At 58.6% G+C, this 26,342-nt stretch overlaps 1 protein-coding gene across 1 annotated transcript in view; it reads right to left on the bottom strand.

Annotated features, from left to right (window-relative positions):
- Positions 1-9,557: 9,557 nt before the first annotated feature.
- DHRS3 (dehydrogenase/reductase 3) overlaps positions 9,558-26,342 on the bottom strand; it is a 34,889-nt gene continuing 18,104 nt past the window's right edge. The window contains exons 2-6 of the mRNA XM_056110936.1: positions 15,948-16,091; positions 14,805-14,924; positions 14,439-14,677; positions 12,272-12,397; positions 9,558-10,069 (exon numbers count right to left, since the gene is read on the bottom strand). Coding sequence (XP_055966911.1) covers positions 9,985-10,069; positions 12,272-12,397; positions 14,439-14,677; positions 14,805-14,924; positions 15,948-16,091 — 714 coding nt within the window. The 3' untranslated portion in view covers positions 9,558-9,984. The remainder of the gene's footprint in view (positions 10,070-12,271; positions 12,398-14,438; positions 14,678-14,804; positions 14,925-15,947; positions 16,092-26,342) is intronic.

The raw sequence follows: 26,342 nt of genomic DNA, 5'->3' as shown, positions 1-26,342 counted from the left end.
TCTGAGGGCCACCATGCTGGTGCTCTGGGGTCACCTGGTGGTACCCTCTGGGTCGTGTAGTGCCGGGATAGCCATGGTCTCCTGCACGCAAAGCCTGTGATGTGGCCTAGCCAGCTCTCTCCATCCCTAAAATGATCTTTTGGGGGCCACACCCAGTGATGTTCAGGGGTTACTCTAGCTCTGCACTCAAGAATTACTCCAGGCAGGCTCAAAGGACCATATGGAATGCCAGGGATTGAACCCAGGTCGTCCGCGTGCAGAGCAAACGGCTCACCCTTTGTACCCTTGCCCCAGCCCCACTAAAATGATCTCTGTGCCTTGCTGCCCCTCTCTCTCTCTCTCTCTCTCTCTCTCTCTCTCTCTCTCTCTCTCTCTCTCTCTCTCCTCTTCCCAGGCCTCCAGGATCAAGGAGGAGGGCGCCGTGCCCACACTCAGGTCCAGTACAGGCGGGCCCCTCAGGGCCAGAGAGGGGCAGAAGACAGGCAGGGCTCAGAGGCCCAGGAAAGCTCACTCAGGAGTCTCACCCACATGCACGGGCCCGTGGCAGAGACTAGGCAAGCCGGGACAGGACGACAGGAACTGCTGGGGTAGGCAGCTTGGGCATCTGGGCAGGGACCTGGATCCATCGACTTTATCTATCCAATAAACGAATTTTCAATATTCTGCATTTTTTTTCTTTTTGGGTCACACCCAGCGATGCTCAGGGGTTACTCCTGGCTCTGCACTCAGGAATTACTCCTGGTGGTGCTGGGGGACCATATGGGATCCCGGGAATTGAACCCGGGTCAGCCACATGCAAGGCAAACGCCCTCCCCGCTGTACTATCGCTCCGGCCCAATATTCTGTGTTTTGTATACAAATCTTTCAAACAATTCTCAAAAAGTCACCAGTGCAGGAAAATCCACTTTCACGCTAACTTTCTTAAGGGGCGAGAAGGTTCCAGAAGGCAGACCAGTGAGGGGTACTGGTCCCATTCGGAGTGTTCTTGCTGCCTAGCGGCTGCAGGTGTCCCCTCCTTCAGTCCCCAGTGCTGAGTCCTGCTGACACCTTGGGCAAACCTCAGGTGGGAACCTCGGCCTGGCCTCAGCCCTTCCAGGACAACCCAGCCCTCGCCTCCCTGCCTGGCCAGGCTGAGGGAGTTCAGTGTCGCCTCCTCCGGCAGGCCATCAGGGACTCCAGCCTCCACCTCTGAGACACGCCCTGGTGGCAGGGGTCTGTCTCAGTCGTCACCTCTGTCACCTGCTGTCCCGCCCAGGCTGGCTCTGCCCTGCGACCTGTCCAGCCCAGACCCCTGCCTGACCCTGGGGCTCCCTGTTCGAATCCTCGGCCTCCCAGCCTCGCTCCAGTCCAGCCGCAGACCCCCTCCCGAAGCCCCCGCCCTCTGCCCCCACCGTGTGGCCCAACAGCTGCAGGTTGGAGAAAGCTCCAGTGACTTCGAGGCTCACGCTGTGTGTACGGGGGGCTTGGGAGGGCGACCCCTGGAGCCTGCTCTGTCATGCTGGGCCTCAGGGGAGCACAGGCAGGCCTGGCTGGGGAGGGGGGATCAGGGGACACGCCCCTAGCCTCCAGGACCCTCTGTGTGTCAGGTGTGAGCACCGGGTGGGGTGCAGAGGGGGGCGTCCGGTCGTCCTGAGACTGACCTTCCACCGTCTGGGTGGCAGAGGGGTACGGGAAGGGCAGGTGCACCCCCAGGTGACCACCGGGGAGGGAGCCCCGCCACCTGAGAGGCCGAGGAGCAGGTTAGCTGGGTGAAAAGTTCACCGTGAGGAGAGCCGCCTTCTTTCCTGCCCTAATTCAGCCACTATTTGGCTAACCTTGCTCTGAACCCAGGCCCCGAGACCCCTCTCGCCTCTCCCCCGCCTCCCCACTGGGCTCCGAGCCGAGAAGAGGCAGGAGCCACGCGGGCCAGAGCCGGGGCATGGGGGGCGGGGGGCGGCCAGGCCATTCGCGCTGGCTGACTGACCCTTCCGTCCTCGGTGACCGGAGGAAAGAGGGATGCTGGCCAAGGCCGGGCCCAAAACATCAGACATGGGCCGAGCCCATGTCCTGGTGCTCCCAGCCTGAGGGAGACAGACACACCCCGGGACCTTTCCTCAGGGACATCTGTCATCCAGGCCGGGGGTGGCCCCTGGCCCGAGAGTCCTGGCCACCGCTAAGCCTTCTCGGTCCATCTCCTGCTCACGGCCAAGGCAGCGGGGTCTTGGGCAAAGGAAGGAGGCCCTGGGCCAGGAGGAAGGGAAGAAGGCAGCCCCCGGGGGACCCTGAGCTCCCCCTGCCACTATTCAGCTCCGTGTAGAGCTGACGAGGTAACTTGCCACGGCTTTTCTGTGGAGCCTGCCCTTCCCGGCCCTGGGCCTGCCCCTTGTGTCCTCTGCCCGTCCTCTTGCTCAGGCGACAGAGCTCAGGGCATGGGGCGCATGTCTTGTGTGCTTGAGACCCCGAATCTGTTCACTGCCCTGGTGCTTCCCAGGACTATGGGGCCCCGACTCCAGTCTGGCTCTCTGGTCAGGACTCCGCTCCCGAGGAGACCCCTCCCCCCAACCACACCACATGCCCACCACACAATGGAGAAATGAATTTTATCACAACCCCCAAAGACGCCTCGACTGGGCAAGGAAATTTAAGGCATGCATGCACCCCCCATATTGCAGGGGTGCCCCTCTACTTTCATACAAACCATGTGTCCAGACAGAGGGGCCCTTGCTGAGGCAGTAAGGGGACCCTGTCTCCCTGTGTGGGGGGCATGGGGGGGCAGCCCCGTCCTGTCCACCTTTGGGTTAGCCCCTTGCTCTGATGATCCCTCACTGAACTGGTTACTGTCGCCTAGACGCTTCCCACTACCGCCCAAGCTTGCCACCCCCCCCACATGCCCCAGTCAGTTCTCTCTGGACCCCCAAGGGCTTTCTAGAAGGCAAGTCCCATTAGGTCACTGCCACGTGTCATAGTTGGATCCTTGGCAAGGGCTTCTGGGCGGCCAGTGCCTTGTCCCTGACCAGAGTCCTGGTGTCCCCCCGGGGACCCCTGCCAGGGCCGTTCTTGTTTCACGCACCCAAAGTACTGCTCAGGCCCTTCCGGGTCAGATCTCAGGACACCACCAGTCCCGCCATCTGCACACAGCTCACCTGACATGTGACCCCGCAACATGTGACTCCACGATATGGCCCAAATATGTGACTCCATGAGACAGCTCCCTCCTAGAACGTGACCCCACAGCCCCTTCCCAACACGTGACTCTATGAAGCAGGTCCCCCATCAAACGTGTGACTGCATAATACAGTACCCCGGAAATGTGTGATTACATGATACAGCCACCCCCAAAATGTGTGACAAGAGGAAGCCCACCCTTCACAACACGTGACTTAGTGGCTCAGGCCCTGGTGGCTTGGGGGCTCAGGGGACAAGCCCAGCTGTGCTGACCCGGCTCCTTGTTCCTTACTGCCACATGGGCGGAAGGGAGGATAGTGGGGGGGGCTTCCCTGCAATCTCAGGGATGCAGGATGCCTGCCAGCCCTAGACCCCCTCCCAGCCCGGCCTTCTGGGGGGTGACCGTCCACCCCCTGCAGGCTGCTGGTGCAGGGAGGGACGGAGTCGCTCCCGAGAGCTCCCGGCCTCAGCGACGCCCCATCACAGCCCAAAGGACTGGCCAGCTGTCAGGCACTGGGCCAGCCGCCTGCCAGGGAGCCCAATGACTGCCAGTCAGAAGGGACCAGAGGTCAGGCGGGGGCCGCCAGCTTCCTGCCACCGCACCGGCCAACTGTCCGTCACTCAGGAGAGGCCAGTGTCTGGGAGCCAGGACTGCCCATCAGGACACTGGCCAGCTGTCACCCTCAGAGGACCAGTGGCGGGCCCAGTGATAGCTGTTTGGGGTTTGGGCTTTGGGGTGGGGTGTTCCCGAGGGTGCTCAGGAGCCCTGGATCCATCCTGGTGGTGCTCTGACACCCCGCGGTGCTTCAACGGGATGCCCAAGGACGCCCGCACAGCTGTTTCCGCTGCCCGATCGCCGGTCACTCCCCTCACCAGGACACCCCATTGGCCTGCTGGGAAACCGCCCCTCCAATCGGCATTGGCCTCCTCCAGGGCCACGTGATTCGACAGGCCAATCGGAGCATCGCTTTCCTCTGGCCACTCTGATTGGCTCACACTTGGACATGTGATTCTAACAAAGCCAATCAGAATCAAGCGGGAAGCAGTCTGAATGACGAGGGAGTTTCTCTTTTTATTGCTGCCCTTGAACCTGGGGCTGTGTGTTTCCTTCTCTCAAACACAAGTCGGAGCCCTTTGGATGTCAGCCCAGAGGATGGAACTGAAGGACAGGGAACGAGAACCGGGGCCCGCCCCGGGTTCTGGAGCCACTGCTTGAAGCCCTGCAGCCAACCACGCCCAAATCCATGTGGCTGGTTTTCCAGTTCCATGAACCCATCAGCACCCCTTCTGCCTGAGCAGAATCATTGTACTGGGACCAGAAATTCATCAGCGTGTCTCCCAGCTCCCCGACTGGGGCGGGGAGGAGGAACGGGCCTCTTCTGCCCAGGCACCCACTCTTGTCTGAGATTCCGAGAACTCCTGGAACCTCAGTCCAAACTGTGGTTGTCTGGTCAGAGCATGGTGCCCTCCTCACGGTCCTGTGGCCCCTGCCTCACTCTCGAGCCCGGATGGCATCCCCAGATCACTGAGCTCCCCGCGTCTGTTTCAGCAGTTCCTCAAGCTGACAGTGGTTGCTGGGGTAAAGGCGGGGAGGGAGCCTGGGCCAGGGCGGGCAGATTCCTGCACCAGTGTTTGCTTCCTTGTGCACAACACCCTGCAGGGCACTTCCTCTCTCTTGATCAGGGGCCTTCAAGGTATATGCGAGGGTGTGGGCACATTTTAGGAACTTGATCATTGGCAAGAGGGAGCAGCTTGCCCATGGGCACTGACTCTGTGCCCAGTTCTGGGACCTGAGACCAAGGACATGTGTGTGCGCACATCTGTAGGTGTATGTGGGTTTGTGTGTGCATGCATGCCCCTGTCTATGTCTATGTGAAGTTGTGTGCTTATGTCTGTGCATGTATATGCGTGTGTGTGTGTGTGTGTATGTGTGTGTGTGTGTGTGTGTGTGTGTGTGTGTGTGTGTGTGTGTGTGATGGCTGGGGCACTGAGAAGGGAGTTTTCACTACTAGGCCCACAGTGGAGAGGGCAGCGGGCCAAGTACTCTGGAAGGAGAACCACCTGGAACATGGTTGATTGAGAAAGGCCTCGATGCCCACTTAACGCCAGTCTGGTTTGGCACCCCTGAAACTCAAGTATCATGAAGTTGGGCCACGCGGTGTTGGAACGTGCAGTAGCACTGACCCAGAGGACCAAGCAGAGCCGGGCTGCACGGCGGGGCAGCAGTAGAGAGTGGCCGTGTACTCTGGCTCTCACAAGGAGGCTCGGGTTTACGAAGCTGCAAACCCAGGGATCAGAAGAAGGGCTTTGAAGCCGGACTCAGGTTCAGATCCTGACGTTAGGGGCTGACTCAGAGTTCAGTGGGTAAGGCACTGTGCCTGGCAGTGGCCGATCTGGGTTTGATCCCTGACACCACCAGAGCACAGAGCCAGGAGTCAGCCCTGAGCAGCACTGGGTGTGGCCCCCAAATAAGGCAAAAACAAAAAAAACAACCGAATCCTGGCTCTGCCACGCGTGGGCCGGATGCCTGCTTCCCTTCCTGCCCCCTTTCCAGAGGTTTTCTTTATTAAATGCATTTAAAGCACTGAGGGTCGATCGTGCCCCAAGCACACAGTTAATTTATTGCTTTTATTATGAAATAGTGTTAGGAAATATCATACACTCAGTGTTTCTCAACACCCAGCGCTCTCTCCCGTTCGTTAGTCTGGGATGGCGCCTGTATGACTGCAACTAGCGAGGACCACCTGGTCCCCCGGGGCCCGTCCCACGGATGAGGGCACTTGGGGACACAGGTCCCTTCCGTGACCTGGTGAAGACCCCCAGCTGGGCTTTGAACCCCAGCCTGATGTGGCTGGCTCCACACGTCAGCTCCTCCCTTGGCTCCTGGCTGCCGGCTGGAGGTGCAGCACCAGACACCCTCGCCCTGCCCAGGTCCTGGCCCTGGCCAGTGGAACCCTGGAAATCACTGTCACGGAGGAATCCAGCGTGGCATTTGTGGGTGTTTCGCTCCCTCACTGTCGGCACAGCAGGCCTGGGACATGCCCAAGACGGGGCTGGGTGGGACTCGGCCGTCCCCGGAGTGACCCCCGCCAAGCTGCGGTCAGTTCACAGCAGCTGCGGAGGGGCCGGCCCAGCGCGCCGCGTTCCCCTCCCTCCCGGCTGCTGTCCTTTGTCTTGGGAACAGTGAAAAATGAACGGAATGAGGAGGATTTGGGGGTGGGGGGAGGCAGGCTGGAGAACGCCGCGCCTGGGCTCTGTTCGCCACGGGGCCAGTTTCCAACCAGATGCAAAGGAGGAGGAACCTTGGGGGGGGGGTGTGGAAGCCCTAGGGGCAGGGCCGGCTCCCTTTTGGGGGTTCCCACTCCCCTTCCCGGTCTGTTGCCGAACTCAGCCCCCCTCTGGGTCTGGGTCCCATCTTGCAAAAATCCCACTGGTGTCTTATGAATAGACATCAAGGTGCCACCAAGTGTCCCACGGGGCACAGGGCCTCCCTGCAACAGAGAAGGGTCCTCAACAAAGCATGTTCTTCCACACACGGGTGCTCATTTTTGGGGGGCCCACGTGGTGGGGGAAGACCGAGTATGTGGGGAAAGAGACAGCTCAGAGTGGATGCCTGCCACCGCTGACCCTCTCATTCAGACGGCAAATCCTGATCCAGGGTGAACTTTCCGGAGAACTTTCTAGAAGCTGTAGCAAACCGGACCTGGCCTGTGCTCAGGGTCCGGTGGGGCAGAGAAGCTGAGGCTCCAAAGAATAAGACCCCTAACTAACATCTGTTAGGGGCGACCCCCGGTGGCCCTAATGTGTGACACTGACCCGGAGGGGGTCCTGGGCAGGGCTGGTGCCTTGCTCAGGGGCCACCGGATGCCCACAATGGGCCAGATGGGGGTGCAGGGTGCAAGGTCGGTTCCCGTCTTGTGAAGGGGTGACTCCAATGCTTCAACCCCCCCTCATCTGGGGACTTTCCCTAGATTCTCATCCTGGACTCAGGAGCAAGAGGCTGTGAGTGTCCCCTGTAGGTGGTGAGCAGGGATGGGTGACATGTGGCAGGTGGCAGCAGGGACTGTTTCACCCCACCTCCCAAACACGGGGATTTCACATCTTGGGGAGGCCCCGGGGGGGGGGGAGACACAGCCCAGCGCTGGGCCTTGTCTTGGGGACCCGCCAGATGCCCAGAGGGGACACGCTAGAGGTGCTGGTGTGGGGGACATGGCCGGGTCCCTGCCCAGTGCTCTTCCCAGATGGGGCTCAGCCTCCCCACGCCCTGAGTCCCCGCGGAGTGGCCCAGGCACCCCCACCCCGAGTCACCGCTTCTCTAGGTGGGGCTCGCGCTGGGCCTCTTCATGCCAACTATTCATCTGACTTAAGTTTTTATTTCAGGGCCACACCTGGCAGTGCTCAGGGGTTGCTCCAGGCTCTGTACTCAGGAATTACTCCTGGCAGTGCTCAGAAGACCTTATGGGATGTTGGGGGATTGAAAATGAGTCGACCGCATGCAAGGTAAGTGCCTTGCCCACTGTACTATCTCACCCCCATGCAGCTCTTTGTGACTCGGTTTCTCTCCTGTCCCTTCACTGGACTGGGCCTCCCTGGGCCAGAGCCTCTGTGTCCTCAGACGGCTCTCAGGGGGCCACTGGGCACCTCGGCTTGGTCTGACTGTCACCCTGGCCCTTGGGTGCCGTGTCTCTGCCCATCCCGATCCTGGAGCGGGGCAGGACCAGGGACTCACTCCCGACTCTGGCCAGCCCAGATGGCACTGCCCCCTGGGTCCCCGCCAGGCGCCACCCTGGGCTCTGTGCCCACCTCCCGTCTGGTTCTCCTCTGGGATGGCAGGAGCCTCCGGCCTGGCAACGGGGTCATTTCCCAGGACCCAAGTGGATGCTGGTGCACCCCGTCCTGCCCCAGGGGTCCGCGCCTGTCACTCTGCCCTGCTTGGCACAGCACAGGGGGCGTCTGTCCTGCCCTCCAGCCCTCCACTCAGCTCGGGAGGAGGCGATTCTTTCAGCAGGTTCCAGATCTCCCAGTCCCACCGTTCCCCGGGCTCCCGCACCGCCCCCCCCCCCCCCGCCCCGGCCTGGACCCTCACAGTCACACCCCTCTGCCAGGGAAGCCAGGAGGCTGGAAATCCGCTGCCACTCACGATGGTCAGAAAAGCTGGGGCTTTGGCCAAGGCAATAGCAGAGCGGGGAGGGCGCTTGCCTTGCACGCAGGCGACCTGGGTTCAATCCCTGCTCTTCCATATGGTAATTAGCCCAGCAGGAGTGATTCCTGAGTACAGACCAAGAGTGACCCATGAACATCACTGAATGCGGCTCACCTCCCCCACACCCAATTTTTTAAAATTTTATTATTTTTTTGTTAGCTCTTTGGGTCACACCCGGCGATGCACAGGGGTTACTCCTGGCTCTGCACTCAGGAATTACTCCTGGTGGTGCTCAGGGGACCTTATGAGATGCTGGGATTCAAACCTGGGTTGGCTGCATGCAAGGCAAATGCCCTACCCACTGTGCTATCACTCCAGCCGCAGTTTTTTTTTAAAAAGAGCAGTAGATGGGGCTGGAGAGACAGCACAGCAGGTAGGGCGTTTGCCTTGCACAGGGCTGATCCAGGTTCGATTCCCAGCATCCCATATGGTCCCCTGAGCACCGCCAGGAGTAACTCCTGAGTGCAGAGCCAGCCTCTGCATTGCCAGGTGTGACCCAAAAAGAAAAAAAAAAAGCAGTAGACAAGAACCCTCCATCCTGCCCAAGGCACTCCCACTCCGCCCATCTCCAGAGATGGCACCGGGACAAGGGACCCTCTCCCTCCAGCCTACCAGGCCCCCCCTCCAGCTTGCAGGGCTGGTCCCTCCTGCCCCCCAGCCTTGGCCTCGCTCCTGGGCTGACCCATGTTAATCTGTGACTACCCAATGTGGCACCCAATGTAGCCCTTGGCCGTGGCCTCATCGCACTGGCGGCCTTCAGGGTATGCGCTGTCTAGAAGCAGTTCCCCTTTCAGCAACGGCATAAGCACGGTAGACAGTAGGCGCTTAAACAAGGCTCTGCCTTCTCTAGCAGTGGCTGGTGGCAGGTGGCGCCGTGACAGGGCTCGTGGCAATTGCTTCAGACTCTAGGACGTGTCTTCTGGGCAAGCAGGTGGCCGGGCACAGCGCTGACTACCAGGAGCCCCCACGGCCGGAGCACCCGCTCCCAGACCCCACTGTTTCTCTCCTGATCTCTGCCTCCTCTGTGCCCGCGGGCTGGGCATCCCGAGACGCTGCTTCTCCATCCTCGGATGCAGTTTGGTGGTTGGGTGGGCTCCCTTCCCAGTGTTCACCCAGGAGCGAGATCAAGGATTTTGCAACAGCAACAGCAACAGCAACGACCAAGTACAGCCCAAAGCAAAACCCACCAAAACAAAAGCAAACCAACCTCTCAAAAGCCATGACTCTTTTATTTTTCCATTCCTGCCGTTCACCCAGTTTGCACAAGCCGAGGACGCGTGGATTCTGGAGGGGAAGGAGGCACTTCCGGACGGAGCCTCCTGGAAACGGTCTCTGCGCTCTGCAGAGGCTTAGGCCCGAGAAGCGATTGAACCGTAAACTCTACGGAACGAGAAATGGACAGAAGTGTCGAGGCGGCATCTGGCTGGCTTCTTGCCTCCCCATGGGGGTCAGAGTTGGGCCCTCCAGTCCTGTGCAAAGGTCCTGGGGCTGGCTGAGGGGCAGCCGGTGTTCCCTGAGGCCGAGGCAGCCAGGCTCCCTCAGCAGCAGTGCGCCCAGGGCGGGAGCATGGTGTGTGCGCCTGGGCGCCGTGGCCCCTCCGGCTCCGTGGCTTCGCACAGTGCTCATGTGTCCTGCCTTCATGTCCGCCCTTTGAAAGTGTTCATGCAGGTGTAGGTTCCTGAGAACTTGTGGATCTCTTCGAGGGCCGCCTGAGGGAGGATGCTGGGGGCGTGGGGAGGGAGAGAGCAGACGGTCAGGGAGGGGTCAGCGGGCACAGCATATACACCAAGCCCCCCTCCGCGGAGGACGGGCTCCGAGTTAGTGAATAGACAGTTCTTCCTTTGTTGGGCGGGAGGGGGCTTGGCCACACCCGGCGATGCTCAGGGCTTACTCCTGGCTCTGCACTCAGGAATTACTCCTGGGGTGCGCAGGGGACCATATGGGATCGAACCCGGGTCAGCTGCGTGTAAGGCCAGTGCCCACCCCGCTGGACTATCGCTCTGGGACGAACAAACAGTTCTTTACAGGTGACAGAGGAAACTTCCTAAGACACATGCCGGGCAGGTGAGTGTCTATGGGGGCTCCAACTGGGATCTCCACACGCTGCTGGGTGAGGCTCTGGGGCAAAGTCCGGCCCCCGAGCCCCCATCTCCCTCCTGCCACCCCAGTCCCTGTGCTCCTTCGCATGCCTCAGTCCCGTCCTCGCTGTTGGCCGATCAAGCTCGTGGGACAACCTGTGCGACAGAGGTTTCATCTCTGATTCTACTCGGAGCACAGGCTGAGCACAGAGCAGAAGGGGGCCACAGTTCCTTTGGGGAACCCCCCCCCCCCTTCTTTATTTAAAGAGGGAGAAAGGCTCACTTCCGGCTGGAGCAATCTGGAAGGCTGCTTGGAGGTGGTAGCACCAGATTTCTCTTGGAGAAGGTGAAATGCAGGGAATGGGGAGGGAGGGGTGGAAAATTGCAGAGGAAACAGAAAATGGAGGTTGAGGGTGGAGCGCTCTGAGGGGCCCTGAGCAAAATCGGGTGTGAATGTGTGCTTTCTGGAAAGTTCTAAAGCATTTCCAAACACCTCCCTGCAGTGGAGGGGACTGGCCTGGCATCTGTGGCATCAAGTCTCTGCTCCTCTCGGGCCTGATGGCCAGGATGGACCAAGGGCAACTGAGTGTGACCCTGCCAACTGAGCTGTGTCTCCAAAGAACTCCGTGAGAGGGGGCAGGGGTGAGGAGGGCTGAGGAGTGTCCCTGCATTTCTCCTGCGGGGGGCCTGCAGGACCCAGGCAGAGGCACAGTGCCCCGTCCTGGGTGCCAGCTGGCTTCAGCAGGTGGGACTGGAGGCGGCTCCCGTGACAGGAGACCCCAGGGCACCTGCAACCCCCTTCCCATGGGCTTTTTTTTTTTTCTTTTCGAGTCACACCTGGCATCGCACAGGGGTTACTCCTGGCTCATGCACTCAGGAATTACTCCTGCTGGTGCTTGGCGGACCATATGGGATGCTGGGAATCAAACCCAGGTCAGCCGCAGGCAAGGCAAACACCCTACCTGGCCCCTCGCGTGGGTTTTTGTTGTTTAAAGTAGGGAAGACATGGGCGACGTCCGGCCCGCTCAGACTGCCCCCTCCCAAGTGGCCTCTCCCAGGAGCACTGTGGCGGAGCGGTGACTCCGAGCACTTGCAGCAAGAACCCCTGTGAGCCCCGTCAGAGCGAAGGTTCTGAGCCGCCCATGAGAACGTGAGCACAGCTCTTACAGTGGTGTGGAAGAGCTGGGGACCCCACGCCTCCGCGGAGGCCGGACTGTTGGTGACAGCAGCGTCATCATTGCAGAAACGTGCCCCCCACCCTCCTTCTCTCCCGTGTCCGCGGGACTTTCCAGAGCCTCCGAGGCAACGGGGCGGGGGTGACTGGCCTGCGGGTTCCCACCAGCCAGACAATAACGGGCTTTGCAAAGCGCTTCCAAGTCTCTTTCCACTGCGCCTGTTTCGCTTTGGGTTTGGAAAACACGCGTGTTCTTCATACAAATGTCCTAACTGTGATAGCAAGGAATGGGTTGGCCAGGCAAATACACACACTGAGTAGGGACAAATGCCTAAACCCCCAACCCTCATCTCGCTGTCATCTGTCGGGAGGGATGGGGCAGGTCACATAAGCAAGAGCTCTGGGCTGCTCAGGCACTGTGAAGACCCACAGGGGTCCTGAGGACAGCCAGCTGGTGCTGATGCCCACAGTCAGGCAGGAGGGAGGCTGCGAGCAGGGAGGCTCGGCCGGGCCTGTCCACAGCAGGCATGGCTAAGGGAGCACTGTGCACTGTGGCTGATGGAGCACTGAGAGCTAATGGGGTTGCTGTGCCCTTCGCCTTGCCTCAGGCCTTTTGCCCACCATCGTCCCCTGGAGAAGCTCGGCCTGAGCCTGATAGCCCCCCAGCTGTACCTCTTCAGGATAATGAGGGCGTGCATCGTCCATGGGAGCAGGAGGAGGGCCTGGTTGAGCTGAACGGCTTCCACTGTCCTCCGGGCCACGGTCTCGGGCTTCAGTGGGGGGAAGAGCCTGGGGAACCTGTGAGCAGCGAGAGAGCGGGGCGTCAGGAGCAGGGGCTTCTGCACGGGGCCATCCCTGTTGCACTGTCCGGGGGCCTTGAGACCTTCTGGAACTGTCTGGGCCGCCTCCCCTCCTTCCTGCTGCCCTCACACATGCTGGGAGCTCGTCACCCTCCACCAGCCCTGTGAGTGGGGGCGCCCAGCGGATGGGGTCTCCCCCTGGGAACCAGAGGAGGCTCACCCCAAGTCCCAGGGTAGTCAGGGGGGTCTTGGAAGTACTTGGTCAGACCTGATGGCCGCGGGACCTTGTCTGATCAACCACTGCAGCCCCGGTGGCCTGCCATGGCCCTGGTCAGCAGGGCTCAGTCCACCGTGGGGGTGCTGCCCCCTGCTCAAGCACATTCACAGCACCCAGGGCGGCCTGGCCTGTTCTTGTTTCCTAGTGAATGACCCGTCACCCCCCTCAGACTGTGGGTCCCCACGATGCCTCCCCCATCAGTCTATGGATCTACCTTGATGGGACTGTCTCCCCCTGAAACTGTGGGTCCCGATGATGTTTCCTGGTCTGTCAGAGCAAACAGCGGGGACTTCACAAGCCTCCCCGAGACCCTGCAGTCTCGGGGAGGCTTGTGAGGGTGGCCACCCCAGGGTAGCTGGCTCAAGGGTCTCCCCAGGAACCCGGACTCTAGCTGACAGACAAAGAAACTGAGGTGGAGTCGGGGGGAACCGAGGCATTCCAAGCTGAGCTGCAGGAGCCTGGCCAGGACCTGGCTCTGCCCCCCATTCCAGCCCACGAAGGTCTGACACTGCTCTGGTCTCTGGGGGCTTAGGGGCAAGTCCTCTGGGCTTGCTGTCACCCACAGGGCAGTTAGCTAACTACTCAGTCACCAGCACTCACCTCAAGTTATCTACTCAGTCACCAGCACTCACCTCAAGTTAACTACTCAGTCACCAGCACTCACCTCAAGTTAACTACTCAGTCACCAGCACTCACCTCAAGTTAACTACTCAGTCACCAGCACTCACCTCAAGTTAACTACTCAGTCACCAGCACTCACCTCAAGTTAACTACTCAGTCACCAGCACTCACTTCAAGTTAACTGCAAACCTTGCAGGAGCTGGAGTGTGGTTCAAAATCAGGGGTTCTGACTCATCTTGGTGGGGTAGAATGTGGCGGGGGCGGGGGGGATGTCACTGGGACTCGAACCCGGGCCTCAGGACTGAGGCGCACATACTCAGCCAATGAGTTCGTTCCAGTCTCTCATGTTTCTTGTTATTTTTGTTTATTTGGAGGTCACACCCGGAGGTGTCAGGGCATACTCCTGGCTCTGCACCCAGAGATCACTCCTTGGTGGGTTCCGGGGACCATATGGGATGCTGGGGATCGAACCTGGGTGAGCCGTGTGCAAAGCCAGTGCTGCTGCTTCTGCCCTATTCAGGCTCTATTCTACATAAAGTGTGCAAATCTCCTTTTGTTTGTTTACTGTTTGGGGGCCACACCCAGCATGCTCAGGGTTTACTCCTGGCTCTGCCCTCAGGAATTACTCCTGCCCGTGCCTGGGGACCATACGGGATGCGGGGATAGAACCCAAGTCAGCCACATTCAAAGTAAACACCCATCCTGCTGTACAATCCCTCTGGGCTCAAAGCGCACAGATCTTGAAGGTGAGGTGTGGTGCATTCCAACCTACAAGACCCTCCCCTAGATCTGGAAGAGACAATCTTCCTAAGTACCCAGAAAGTTCTCCTGTGCTCCCTTCATGGTCTCCTTGCTCATGATTCCGCCAAGGGTGACTGAGGTTCTGGGTTCTCCCTGCATGGCCCACTTCTGTCGGGCCCAGAACTCGGTGCAGCTGGAAACTGCCTCTACTTTGACTGCTGCCTTTGGGGAGTCTGTGATGGGCTGCAGCCTGATCTTTCTCTCTCTCTCTCTCTCTCTCTCTCTCTCTCTCTCTCCTTCCCTCCCTTTCTCCATCTCTCTCCCCCCCCCCTCTCACAGCCGGTCACTCCCCCTCGGTTAGAGCTGGGTCCCGGGTCCGCAGTGTCACGCGCTCACCCACCTGACACGCATGCCCTGGAACATCTCGGTGCTGGTGTGGAAGGGCAGCACGGTGGTGGCACTGACGCCCGGACAGTCCAGCAGCCCCAGCGTCAGGCTCTCCATGAAGGCGAAGGCCGAGGCCTTGGACGTGCAGTAGTCGATGGCCCCGGGGATGGCCGACAGCGCCAGCACCGAGTTCAGACACACGATGTGGCCGTTCTGCAGCTCGAGCATGCGTGGCAGGAAGGCCTTGGTGGTCTGCGGGCAGGCGGGGGTCAGCGTGCCTCCTGGGGCCATGTGTCCTCCTGTCTCTGGACATCCCTCCCCTCCCGGGTCCCCCTCCCCGCCGCCTCGGGGTCCCCCCTTGCCCGGCACTCCGCCTCACCCAGAACTGGCCCAGGGTGTTGATGTGCTGGGACTTGAGCAGCGCGTCATCGTCACTGTCCATCAGGCTCTTCCCGTGGACCACGGCCGCGTTGTTCACCAGGATGGTGATGTCGCCCACCTGCAGCAGAGGGACATGACGGCCGGGTCCTGAGCGTCAGAACCTACTCGGGGGCTCAGCACTCTGCTCCCGGGGGCCACTGTGCCCTCAGCATGAGCAGGAAGGCGAGTGTGTGTCCCCCACGGAGGGACACACATGCCTAAATCCTCCAGGGACAGCAGGATATGACTCCTGTCACATCCTCACCCATAGCCAAAGCAGCCCCTGAGGCACACACAGACACACACTCACACAGACACACATTCACACAGATACTGACTCACATGGACACATACAGACTCACAGATACATACTCACACAGACACTGACTCACACAGACACACACAGACTCACCTGGATAGACTCACAGGGACACAGACACAGACAGACACACAGACACAGGCTCCCATAGACACACACAGTCACAGCTTCATACAGATACAGACTCACACAGACACAGACTCCCCGACTCACACGGACACACACAGACTCACAGACACACACTCACACAGACACACACTCACACTCACACACACACAGACTCACACAGGCACAGACTCACATGGACAGACTCACAGGAACATAGACAGACACACAGACACAGGCCCTCACAGACATACACAGGCACAGCCTTATACAGATAGAGACTCACACGGACACACACAGACTCACCCTCACACGCTCACACAGACTTATACGGACACAGACGCCCAAGACACACGGATGCAGACACACAAATACAAATACAGACTCACAGAGACACACACACAGACTCAGAAGACACACACAGACACACAAACATAACTCATATGAACAGAGACATACATATATACACAGACACACAAACATGCAGACAGACACAGATACACACAGACATACAGATAGACACATACACAAACCCTCCCCGTACATACACATGGGGACACACACACACATACACACACAGTGGACACACACACAGACGTACACACAGACACATGGCCAGCTTCAGGGAGAGCCGCCCCTGGCTGCCCGGCCCCGAGGACAGCCCCACTGTCCACTCGCCTTCTCCCGGACAGCCTTGGCCGTCTGGTACACCTCCTCGCGGTTGCCCACATCACAAATGAAGTAGTGACACTCAGTGCCCATCTGCCGAATCTCCTCCGTCGTCTCCCGCAGGCATTTCTCAGTCCGGCCCCAGAGAACAATCTGGAAGGAGAGAGAGACCGCACTAAGCAGATGGCTCATGACATCATCACACGGGTCAGAAGAGAGTCGAGTGGAGGCACGTGTGTGCCTGGTAGGTTCGGGATCCTTTGACCCTCCCCGTCAGCCCAGCGGGGGGTGTCCCTGGTGGCCCCCCTGTGGCTCTGCCTGCCCCATGGAACCCTCCAGGCTTCACGGCCTGTCACAGGCCTGTACTGACCCCTTACCCCCAGGGCTACTGGGTGTTGCCCCTCTAAGAGTAAGTAAGAAAGACTTGGTGATCCGAGGATTGCCATCCAAAATTCAGTATTTCACACCACTTGCCCAGGACTGGCCTGTTAGGGCATGCACAGTCAGAGGGAGGAAGGAAATGAACAGCTTCTGGAACCTTCTCTGAAGCCCTCAGCACTGATGATTTGCTGGGGGCCTATCCACAGCCAGCATGACTCTGACAGGGTGAGGAGCCAGGGCAGAGATGGCTCTGGACAAGGGCTCCGGCCTTCTGGCCAGCTAGGGCTAGGGCTGGGTTTATCCTGAGCTACGTCCCAGGACCTGCAGGTACATTTGTGATGTGCTGTGAAGCCTGGAGGGTTCCACGGGGCAGGCAGAGCCACAGGCTGGAGGTCCTTCTGGCCCTCCAGCTCTCTCCTCTGCAGGCCCCGGCCTTCGCTCCCCCAGGCTCGACCACCTCTGCAGCGGAGGGAAAGCAACGATCAGGATGAGTTCAGGGAGGAGTTGGCTACATTCCGGCTGATGCTCAGTGACAGCCGTACTATTGGGCTCTGTGATGAGACTCAGTGAGTCCTTCCGCTGAACTGCAACTCGGAATCATTTGTGTATTCAGGCGATAAAATCATTGTTTGACTAGAAAACACTCAAACCCCCAACATGGAAACCTCAATGTGTAAAATCTGTCAAAGGAAGAAATTTCTTGCCCCAGGCCAGAGGGACAGTGCAGCGGGGAGGGTGCTTGCCTTGCACACAGGTGACCCGGGTTCAACCTCCTGCATCCCCTAGAGTCCTCTGAGCCCAACAGGAGTGATCCCTGAGCACAGAGTCAGGAGTAACCCCTGAGCACCATCAAGTGTGGCCCTAGGTAAAGGTAAAGGTAAAGGCCCTCCCGTTGATCATCGATTTGCTCGAGCGGGCCCAGTAACGTCTCCATTGGAGACTTTGTTGTTACTGTGTCTGGCATATCGAATACTCTCGGTAGCTTGCCGGGCTCTCCGAGAGGGGCGGAGGAATCGAACTCGGGTCGGCCATGTTGGCCGCATGTAAGGCGAACGCCCTACCCGCTGTGCTATCGCTCCAGCGTTGGTGGTATAGTGGCTAGCATAGCTGCCTTCCTTCCAAGTGTGGCCCTAAAACATTGAAAAAAAAAAAATCTTGCCCTGGGGCTGGAGCACAGCGGGTAGGGCGTGTGCCTTGCACGCAGCTGACCCGGGTTCGATCCCCGGCATCCCACATGGTCCCCCAAGCACGGCCAGGAGTAATTTCTGAGTGCAGAGCCAGAATGACCCCTGAGCATTGCTGGGTGTGACCAAAAAAAAAAAAAAGGCAAAAAAAAAAAAATCTTGCCCTGATGGAGTAAGTGCACTCTCCCCGCCCACTCCAGAGGGAATCCCAGCGCCCAGGAGCTCTCACAAGCATGGCTCAGGTATGCAGGTTCCAGCACTAAGTCTCCAAGCTGCACTGTGGCAGCGGAGCTGGACAGCCCCTCCCCGGCTCCCTGCCCACTCTTGATTCCAGATGTCATGCCCACAACCCGCCCCCAGGCGCCATCTTAGCCTGGGTCCAGAAACTCCCAGTTGAATTCCCCAAATGGATCAGTGCCCTACAGAGTTGTCCCTGGAACCCAACCATTTCCAGTCTTAGAATTCCAGAAGCACGTGGCAGCTTTTGCAGCTGCGCGACCTCCCATGAAATTCAAAAAGAGCAGTGGAAAATAAACGAGATAGAGTCTGGCCCTGGCAAGCAGGCTTGAATGGTGGTGGGAAAAATCGAGCAAAATATAATCCCCCAAAGTAAAGAGAGAGTGTATTGGGGAAATTGTCTGCCATAGAGGCAGGGTGAGGACTGGAATGGGGGTGGGGGGGGGGTACTGGAGACATTGGTGGTGAAAAATTTGCACTGGTGAAGGGATGGGTGTTCGATCTCTATATAGGTGAATCTCAAACATGAAAGTTTTGTAACGATATCTCATGGTGATTTAATAGAAATTAAAAAAAAAAAAACCAAAACTCTTGCCCTTCTCTGACTTCTGATTCTGAAAAGTCCAGGGGACTATTTGGGGTACTGAGGATTGAACCCGGGTCAACTGTGTGTAAGGCAAGTGCGCTAACCACTGTCCCATCTCTTCGGCCAAGGCCATTCGTCAATACTGCTTCCATCCACGACCCAACCGCGACCAGCTGAACTGCCCATCCAGATTCGTGACACGTCAGAGCAAAGCCACAGTGACAACTACCTGTGGATGGGAGCAGCTTGGCAATTGTTTTCCTTAAATCCTGGGATGCTCAGGGCTATTCCTGACTGTGTTCAGAGGTGAGCCCTGACAGTGCTCGGGGACCCTGTGTGGAGCTGGGAAGAGGCCTGGGATTGGCCACAGGCAGGGCAAGTGCCTTCAACCCTGGTACTCTCTGTCCAGCCCCGATTGGTTCCAGTGTTTAAAAACCGTCTGAGCTATTTTTAAAAAGAACCACCACTGGGAACGGCCAGCCCGCGAACTCCACCTGGCCCAAACACTCTGTTTTCACGGCCGGCCGGAAGTGCAGGAAGGGCTGAGGCAGGAGGCCACGGTGGGGTCCTGACCACAAAAGTCCGAGCAGGGCCAACCGACGGCTGCTGGACGCCTCCCAGGGGCACTTGCTTCCCTGCAGAGCTAAAAATAGACTCCGAGTGTTCCTCCCGGAGGAGCTGAGCAGTCGCCTCCCGGGGAAGAGACAAACATCCGCTTCAGGCAACAATGTAACGTGGCCGCCGGCTGCGTTCAGCCTTGTCCTGTGCTCACTGTCGCCCGTTTCCTCCCAGAGCTTTGTCACCCCTCTCTGTCCATGCGTCCTTTCTCCCATTTACTCGCCCGCCCCTTCCTTCTTTCCTTCCTGCCTCCCGCCCATCCTCATCCGTGCATTCCTCACCCATCACCTTTCACCAATTGATCTCTCACTCCTCCGTTATCCCTCACATGTCACGCCTCATCCATGCGTCCCATCCATCATCCTCATCCATTCAGACCTCACTCATGCACCCATCAACCCTCGCCCCTCACCCATCCACACACCATCCCTCACCGATTATCCTCTCTACCTCACCATCACCCCTCACTCCTCACCCCTCATCCATAATCCCTCATCCCTCACCCATCATCCTTCATCATCCCTCTTAACCTGCCATCCCTCACCCATCATTCGTCACCTGTCATCCATCATCCCTCGTCCATAATCCTTCACATCTCACCCATCCACCCACCATCCCTCACCCATTATCCTCCATCCCTCACCGTCACCCCTCACTCCTCATCCATGCGTCCCTCATCCCTCACCCATCATCCCTCATCCCTCACTCTTAACCTGCCATCCCTCATCCATGCATCCCTCATCCTTCATCCCTCATCCCTCACCCATCACTCATCATCCCTCTTCCTTCACTCTTAACCTGCCATCCCTCATCCATGCATCCCTCATCCCTCATCCATCATCCCTCATCCCTCACCCATCATCCCTCATCCCTCACTCTTAACCTGCCATCCCTCATCCATGCATCCCTCATCCTTCATCCCTCATCCCTCACCCATCACTCATCATCCCTCTTCCTTCACTCTTAACCTGCCATCCCTCATCCATGCGTCCCTCATCCCTCACCCTTCATCCATAATCCCTCATCCCTCACCCATCGTCCCTCATCCCTCATCCCTCACTCTTAACCTGCCATCCCTCATCCATGCGTCCCTCATCCCTCACCCCTCATCCATAATCCCTCATCCCTCACCCATCATCCTTCATCCCTCATCCCTCACTCTTAACCTGCCATCCCTCATCCATGCGTCCCTCATCCCTCACCCCTCATCCATAATCCCTCATCCCTCACCCATCACTCATCACTCATCATCCCTCATCCCTCGCTCTTAACCTGCCATCCCTCATCCATGCGTCCCTCATCCCTCACCCCTCATCCATAATCCCTCATCCCTCACCCATCACTCATCATCCATCATCCCTCATCCCTCGCTCTTAACCTGCCATCCCTCATCCATGCGTCCCTCATCCCTCACCCCTCATCCATAATCCCTCATCCCTCACCCATCACTCATCATCCTTCATCCCTCACTCTTAACCTGCCATCCCTCATCCATGCGCCCCTCACCCCTCATCCATAATCCCTCATCCCTCACCCATCATCCCTCATCCCTCACTCTTAACCTGCCATCCCTCATCCATGCGTCCCTCATCCCTCATCCCTCACCCATCATCCCTCACTCTTAACCTGCCATCCCTCATCCATGCATCCCTCATCCCTCATCCCTCACCCATCACTCATCATCCCTCATCCCTCACTCTTAACCTGCCATCCCTCATCCATGCGTCCCTCATCCCTCATCCATAATCCCTCATCCCTCACCCATCGTCCCTCATCCCTCACTCTTAACCTGCCATCCCTCACCCATCATTCATCACCTGTCATCCATCATCCATCATCCATAATCCCTCACCCATCACCCATCATCCCTCATCTTTCACCCATCATTCATTGTCCCTTACCCATCACCCCTCATCCCTCACTCATCATCCATCACCCATCATCCACCATCACTCACCCTTCACCCATCATCCGTCATTCCTCACTCTTCACCGATCATCCCTTACCCATCATCCCCCATTCCTCATCTCTCACCCCTGACTCTTCACCCCTCAGCCATCATCCCTTGCCCACTGTTCTGTATCCACCTTCACCCCGGCATCACCCTCAGCAGCCCCTTTCTGACTTCATCTAACTCAGTGTCAACAACCAGCCATCTGCTCCTGCCCCTCACCCCTGACACAGCTGTGGCGACAGAGCACTGGACACGGGATGGGGAGGAGAGAATGCATGCCTGCCCTGGGATGTGCTGGGCGTGGGACGGGGTGGAGAGTGCACGCCTGCCTCAGGGACATTCTGGGTGTGGGTCAGGGTGGAGAGTACACACCTGCCCCAGGGACTTGTTGGGTGTGGGGAGCGCAGGCCTGTCCTGAGGAGGTGCTGGGCATGCGATGGGGTGCAGGGGTTGTTGCATGCCTACCCGGGGATGTGCTCCAGAGCTGGAAAGGCACAAGCTTGGGAAACTGCTACAAGAACTCCAGAGTGTAATGAAGAATCAATGAGGGCAGAGAGAGGGCGGAGAGAAGGCACTTGTCTTGCATGTGGTTAACCCACCTTCAGCCCCTGAGCATTGCTGGATGCGGCCCAAGCCCCCTCCTCTTCCTCCTGTCACCTGCATCCCTTTTGGATGCCCCAGGGTTCCACAGTTCTGGCGATGCTCAGCCCAAAGCACTGCACCTGGCCTGCCCGAGCTGCCAAGCCCATATCCTGTCTCCCAGAGGTCAGAGATGGAAGCCCCCTCCCCCCAACTCTGGGGTTCCCCGCACCCTACAGCACACTACGGTCCAGCACACACAGCACTTCTAGTGGTTCTCAATACCAATGCACTTTGTGGACTCCTACCCATTCCACAGAACCCGATGGGGAGAGGGGGGTGTGTCCCATGTTTGGAAACTTCCCTGACAGCTCCTGCCACTCTCTGGACCAGGACACCAGGACAGTAAACAATGACAAGCACGTCCTGCACATCTGATGAGGCCCCAGCGTCCTTCTGAACACACCCTCGTGATTTCTCATGGAAGCCTCCGACGCCTTCTGGGTTGGCCCCCGCATTGTCCAGGCGCGGCTCCCCCAGGTCAGGGGACTTGCCCAAGGTCACTCCGCTCAGCAGCCGCAGAGCCGGGTTTTGTGAGTCACCTGATGCCCACCCAGGCCGGCCCTGGCAGCCCCGTGCCCCCGGCTCCCTCAAGAGCTCTCTGTTTCCTCCCGGGAACCCTGTTTCTCCCGTGACCTCAGCCTGCGGCGCGGGCCAGGCCCGGAGCAAAAGCCAACTAGTGGAATCACATGGTACTGGCCCCAGGAGGTTCTAGAAAAATCTGCTGAGCAAAGAACACCAAGGTCTCTTCCCCACCCAGCCCCGCCTGCTCCCTGAAGGCAGCGGAGGGCCCGGCCCGGGCTTTCCCCGGCGGCTCCTGACCGTGTGCGGGTGGTCCGGGGTGGGTCCCGCGAGGCCCATCTGCTCAGGCAACCCGGGGCTGCTTCTCCGGAGCCCCAAGAGATGCTGAGTCAGCTTCCCCGAAAGAACACAGCCAGAGACACCCCCACCCTTCTGACTGCGCCCCACACAGGGCTGGGGTGGGGGGGGACAAGGTCCCAGTGTGGGGGGAGCACTGCCCTTCCTAGCCCCTCCAGCAGGGCAAGTCAAGAAAAATCTGCCCCAGGCCGGAGCAATAGCACAGCAGCGAGGGCATTTGCCTTGCACACAGCTGACCCGGGTTCAATTCCCGGCGGCCCATATGGTGTGATTCCTGAGTGCAGAGCCAGGAGTAACCCTTGTGCATTGCTGGGTGTGGCCCAAAAAAGAAAGAAAAAAAGAAAAATCCACCCCGTGGCCAGAACCGGCACCGTGCCAACAGATCATCTAGACTGGGTGGGGGGCGGGTGCCCGTGGAGGGCAGGTGGGCACTGCGGCACTAGGTGCCCCCTCCCATGGCTGAGACACCCCCACCCACCCCATCCCCTGACACGGGGAGCCTGGGATGTGGTAGATTCTGATCTTCCACTTCGGAGCGACTCAGGCTCAGAAAGCCCACACGACCACCCTCTGGATTAGGGTGACACAAGCAGCGACTTCGAGGGGGCCCCAGGAAGGACAGAGCAGGGGGACGCCTCATGTGGGCATCCCAGACTCCTTCCCGGCTCCACGCTCACAGACACGGTACACGTTGTCGTGTGGCTGTTAACCCTCTCAGCTCAGGGAAGACCCCAGAGCCTGCTCCCACTCCCATGCCCCCCAAATGGAGTCACAAGAAGGACAGTGGCCTGGAAGACCCCAAGAGGGCCTCTGCTTTGCTCACACGTGTGGCCGAGACTGGGTGCCGCCCTCGATCCTCAGAGACTGGCTGTCCTCGCCACCTCCCCTCACCCCACTGACTTAGGAGTCCCCAGGGTGCTGGCCTGGGAAGACAGTGACCCCCGGCCATGGAGTGGCATTGGGGCACCCCAAGGAGGCAGAGTTGGTCACACAAGGGGCTTCTTTACTAACACCCCCAAGTCCCAGTCCGAGCGCCCCCTGACAGACCGGCACCCCTGCCCCCAGTCCGCCACCCGTGCCAACTTCCTCCTCAGCAGGCCCTGCCCTGAGACATCTCTTGACTTGACTGATGGCAGACACTGGCCTGGGGGCAGCCTTTCCACCGACCTGGCCCTGACGTGTGACTCTGCGGGTTCAGGGGGGTCCCCCTACTCTGGGCCTCCATGTTGGGAGCAGGCAGGAGCCTCTGTGCCCTTCCTGAGCCCTGCTGAGCTGCCGAGGGGGGGTGAGGGGAGTCGGGCAGGACCCCCAATCTGGGTCGTGGTCACTGGCCAGTGGTGCCTCCCCTGTTGGGAAGCTGAGAATGTTCTGGTTCAGCGGCAGTCCCAGAGCACCGCGCCTGACTGCGATCTACAGCCAACTCTCCTTTCCAAGTCCCTGAGCCCCAGGCGGGCAGCCACTTCCTCCTGGCCACCTGGTCTTGAGAGTCCCGGGGATGCCGGGCACTGCCCCTTGGTCACTCGCTAGCTAGAGGAGTGGGCACACACACACGAGGAAACTGAGACCCTGAGCAGCTGACTGGACCCCACACCCCTGCCACATGCCCTTGGCCACAGGACAGGGGTCACCCAGCATGTGCCATGTACCACAGACAAGGGGCAAGGCTAGCAGCTTCCGGGGGGCCACAGCAAGACAGAGCATCTGCTGGACAGCGGCGGTGGGTGCGCTGCCTGTTGCCAGGACACTGGGCCGTCAGGGGTCAGGGTGGGCAAGGCGCGGACACGAGGGGCTCACAGCACCGCGGCTGCTGGGTGGGTGGGGCGGGTTGCCTGGTGCATTCTAGATTTTTCAAGTAGGTGGAAGGAGGTGGCACACCCCACCCCCTTTACTGCCAGTTCCTAGACTCTATCCTGGGCCTGGCCCGTTTCCACACTTCAAATCTCATCCTCACACGGCCAGGGTGGATCATGCCCATATCGACCTCATGTACACGTGACACTTCAGGCCCAAGTCACACCTCAGGCCCACGTCTACCTCAGGCCCAAGTCACACCTCAGGCCCGCGTCTACCTCAGGCCCAAGTCACATCTCAGGCCCGCGTCTACTTCAGGCCCAAGTCACACCTCAGGCCTGTGTCTACCTCAGGCCCAAGTCACAACTCAGGCCCATGTTAGATTTCAGGCCCATGTCTACATCAGGTCCATATCTACCTCAGATCCATGTCTATCTCAGGCCCATGTTATACGTCAGGACCCTGTCAGGCTCATATCTACCTCAGGCCCACGTTACACCTCATTCCCATGTTATACCTCAGGTCCATGTCTACCTCAAGCCTCAGTCCGATATCTACTCTCGACCCACACTTTCCTCAGGGTCTGCCACCAGCTGTCTTTAGTCTTTTGCCCTCAAGCAGTCCTCTTCCCTCTCATCTCATAGGTTCTGCTCAAGTCTTTCTCTCTCCCTCTCCCTCTCTCTCCCTCTCCCTCTCTCTCACTCTCTCTCTCTCTCTCTCTCTCTCTCTCTCTCTCTCTCTCTCTCTCTCTCTCTCTCTCCATCTCTTGCTATTTTTTTCTTCTAGGGCTGGAGCAATAGCACAGCGGTAGGGCGTCTGCCTTGTGCACAGCCGGCCCAGCTGAGCCGGGTTCGATTCCTCTGCTCCTCTCCGAAAGCCTGTCAAGCTACCGAGAGTATCTCGCTCCCTGTGACGTATTTGACAAACACAGTAACAACAAGTCTCACGATGGAGACGTTACTGGGTCTGCTCAAGCAAATCGATGAACAACAGGAGGACAGTGACAGTGACAGTGACAGTTTTGCAGTGCTAGGGATCAAACCCATATCTCATGCATTTACAGCATGTATTTTACCACAGGGCCATATCTCTGATCCTCAAGCATTTTTTGATGATCTTAGAGACTTTTGCATAAAACAAAGATACTTGGCCTCCTAACCCTATCCCTGCTCTAAAAACATGTTTGGGGCCAGATCGATAGTACAGCAGGGAGGGTGCTTGCCTTGCACATGGCAGACTTGGGTTCAATTCTGGATTCCCAGATGGTCCCTCGAGCACTGCCAGGAGTCATTCCTGAGTGCAGACCCAGAAGCAACCCCTGAGCATCACTTGTTGTGGCAAAAAAAAAAAACAAAACCCAAAAGATTTATTAGCAAACCTCATGTTTTTTTTTTGTTGTTTTTTTAGGGGTTTTTTTTTTTTTGCTTTTTGGGTCACACCTGGTGATGCACAGGGGTCACTCCTGGCTCTGCACTCAGGAATCACTCCTGGCGGTGCTCAGGGGACCATACGAGATGCTGGGAATCGAACCCGGGTCAGCCGCGTGCAAGGCAAACGCCCTACCCACTGTGCTATCTCTCCAGCCCCACCTCATGTTTTTAAAGCAGGTTTATGTTCAAAACAAAATGGGGCAGAAAGCGGAGAGACTTCCCAGCTGTTCTCTGCCCCGCTCCTCACAGCACCCCCACCAGAGACATCAGCACCAGAGGACACTTCGGTGACCATGTTAAGCCTAATGGCACATCCTAATCGTTCACAGTTCACGAGTTCCCACTGGACTCAGTCTTGGTGTGGAACATCTTATGGGTGCCCAGTGGTCTCGGTTTGGTAATGCCCACGCGTTTGGCATGTCTACCAGGACGGAATCCTGTATTCTCGCATCCCTGCTCTCCAGACCCTCTCGGGCTCGCCTATTCCTCCTCCCACCGCAAGCTCTGGCAGCTGCTGGTCTCTTCACTGTGTCCAGTTGGTCCTGTCCAGTTGGCCCCGTGGCCCGGAACCCTTTCAGCTAAGATTCTCCCTCCTAGACTGAGGCATTGCCGGAATCTCGTGTCTTATCCTGGCGCCAGTTCATTCCCTCCTAGCACTGAATAATGTGCCATTGTCTGACGCGCCACAGTTTATTTATCCTTTCA

This window comes from Sorex fumeus, unplaced genomic scaffold (assembly GCF_029834395.1).
Source record: "Sorex fumeus unplaced genomic scaffold, SorFum_2.1 ptg000011l, whole genome shotgun sequence".
NCBI lineage: Eukaryota > Metazoa > Chordata > Mammalia > Eulipotyphla > Soricidae > Sorex > Sorex fumeus.
The sequence above is the reverse complement of the archived record's forward strand: the minus strand, read 5'-3'. Positions and strand labels throughout refer to the sequence as shown.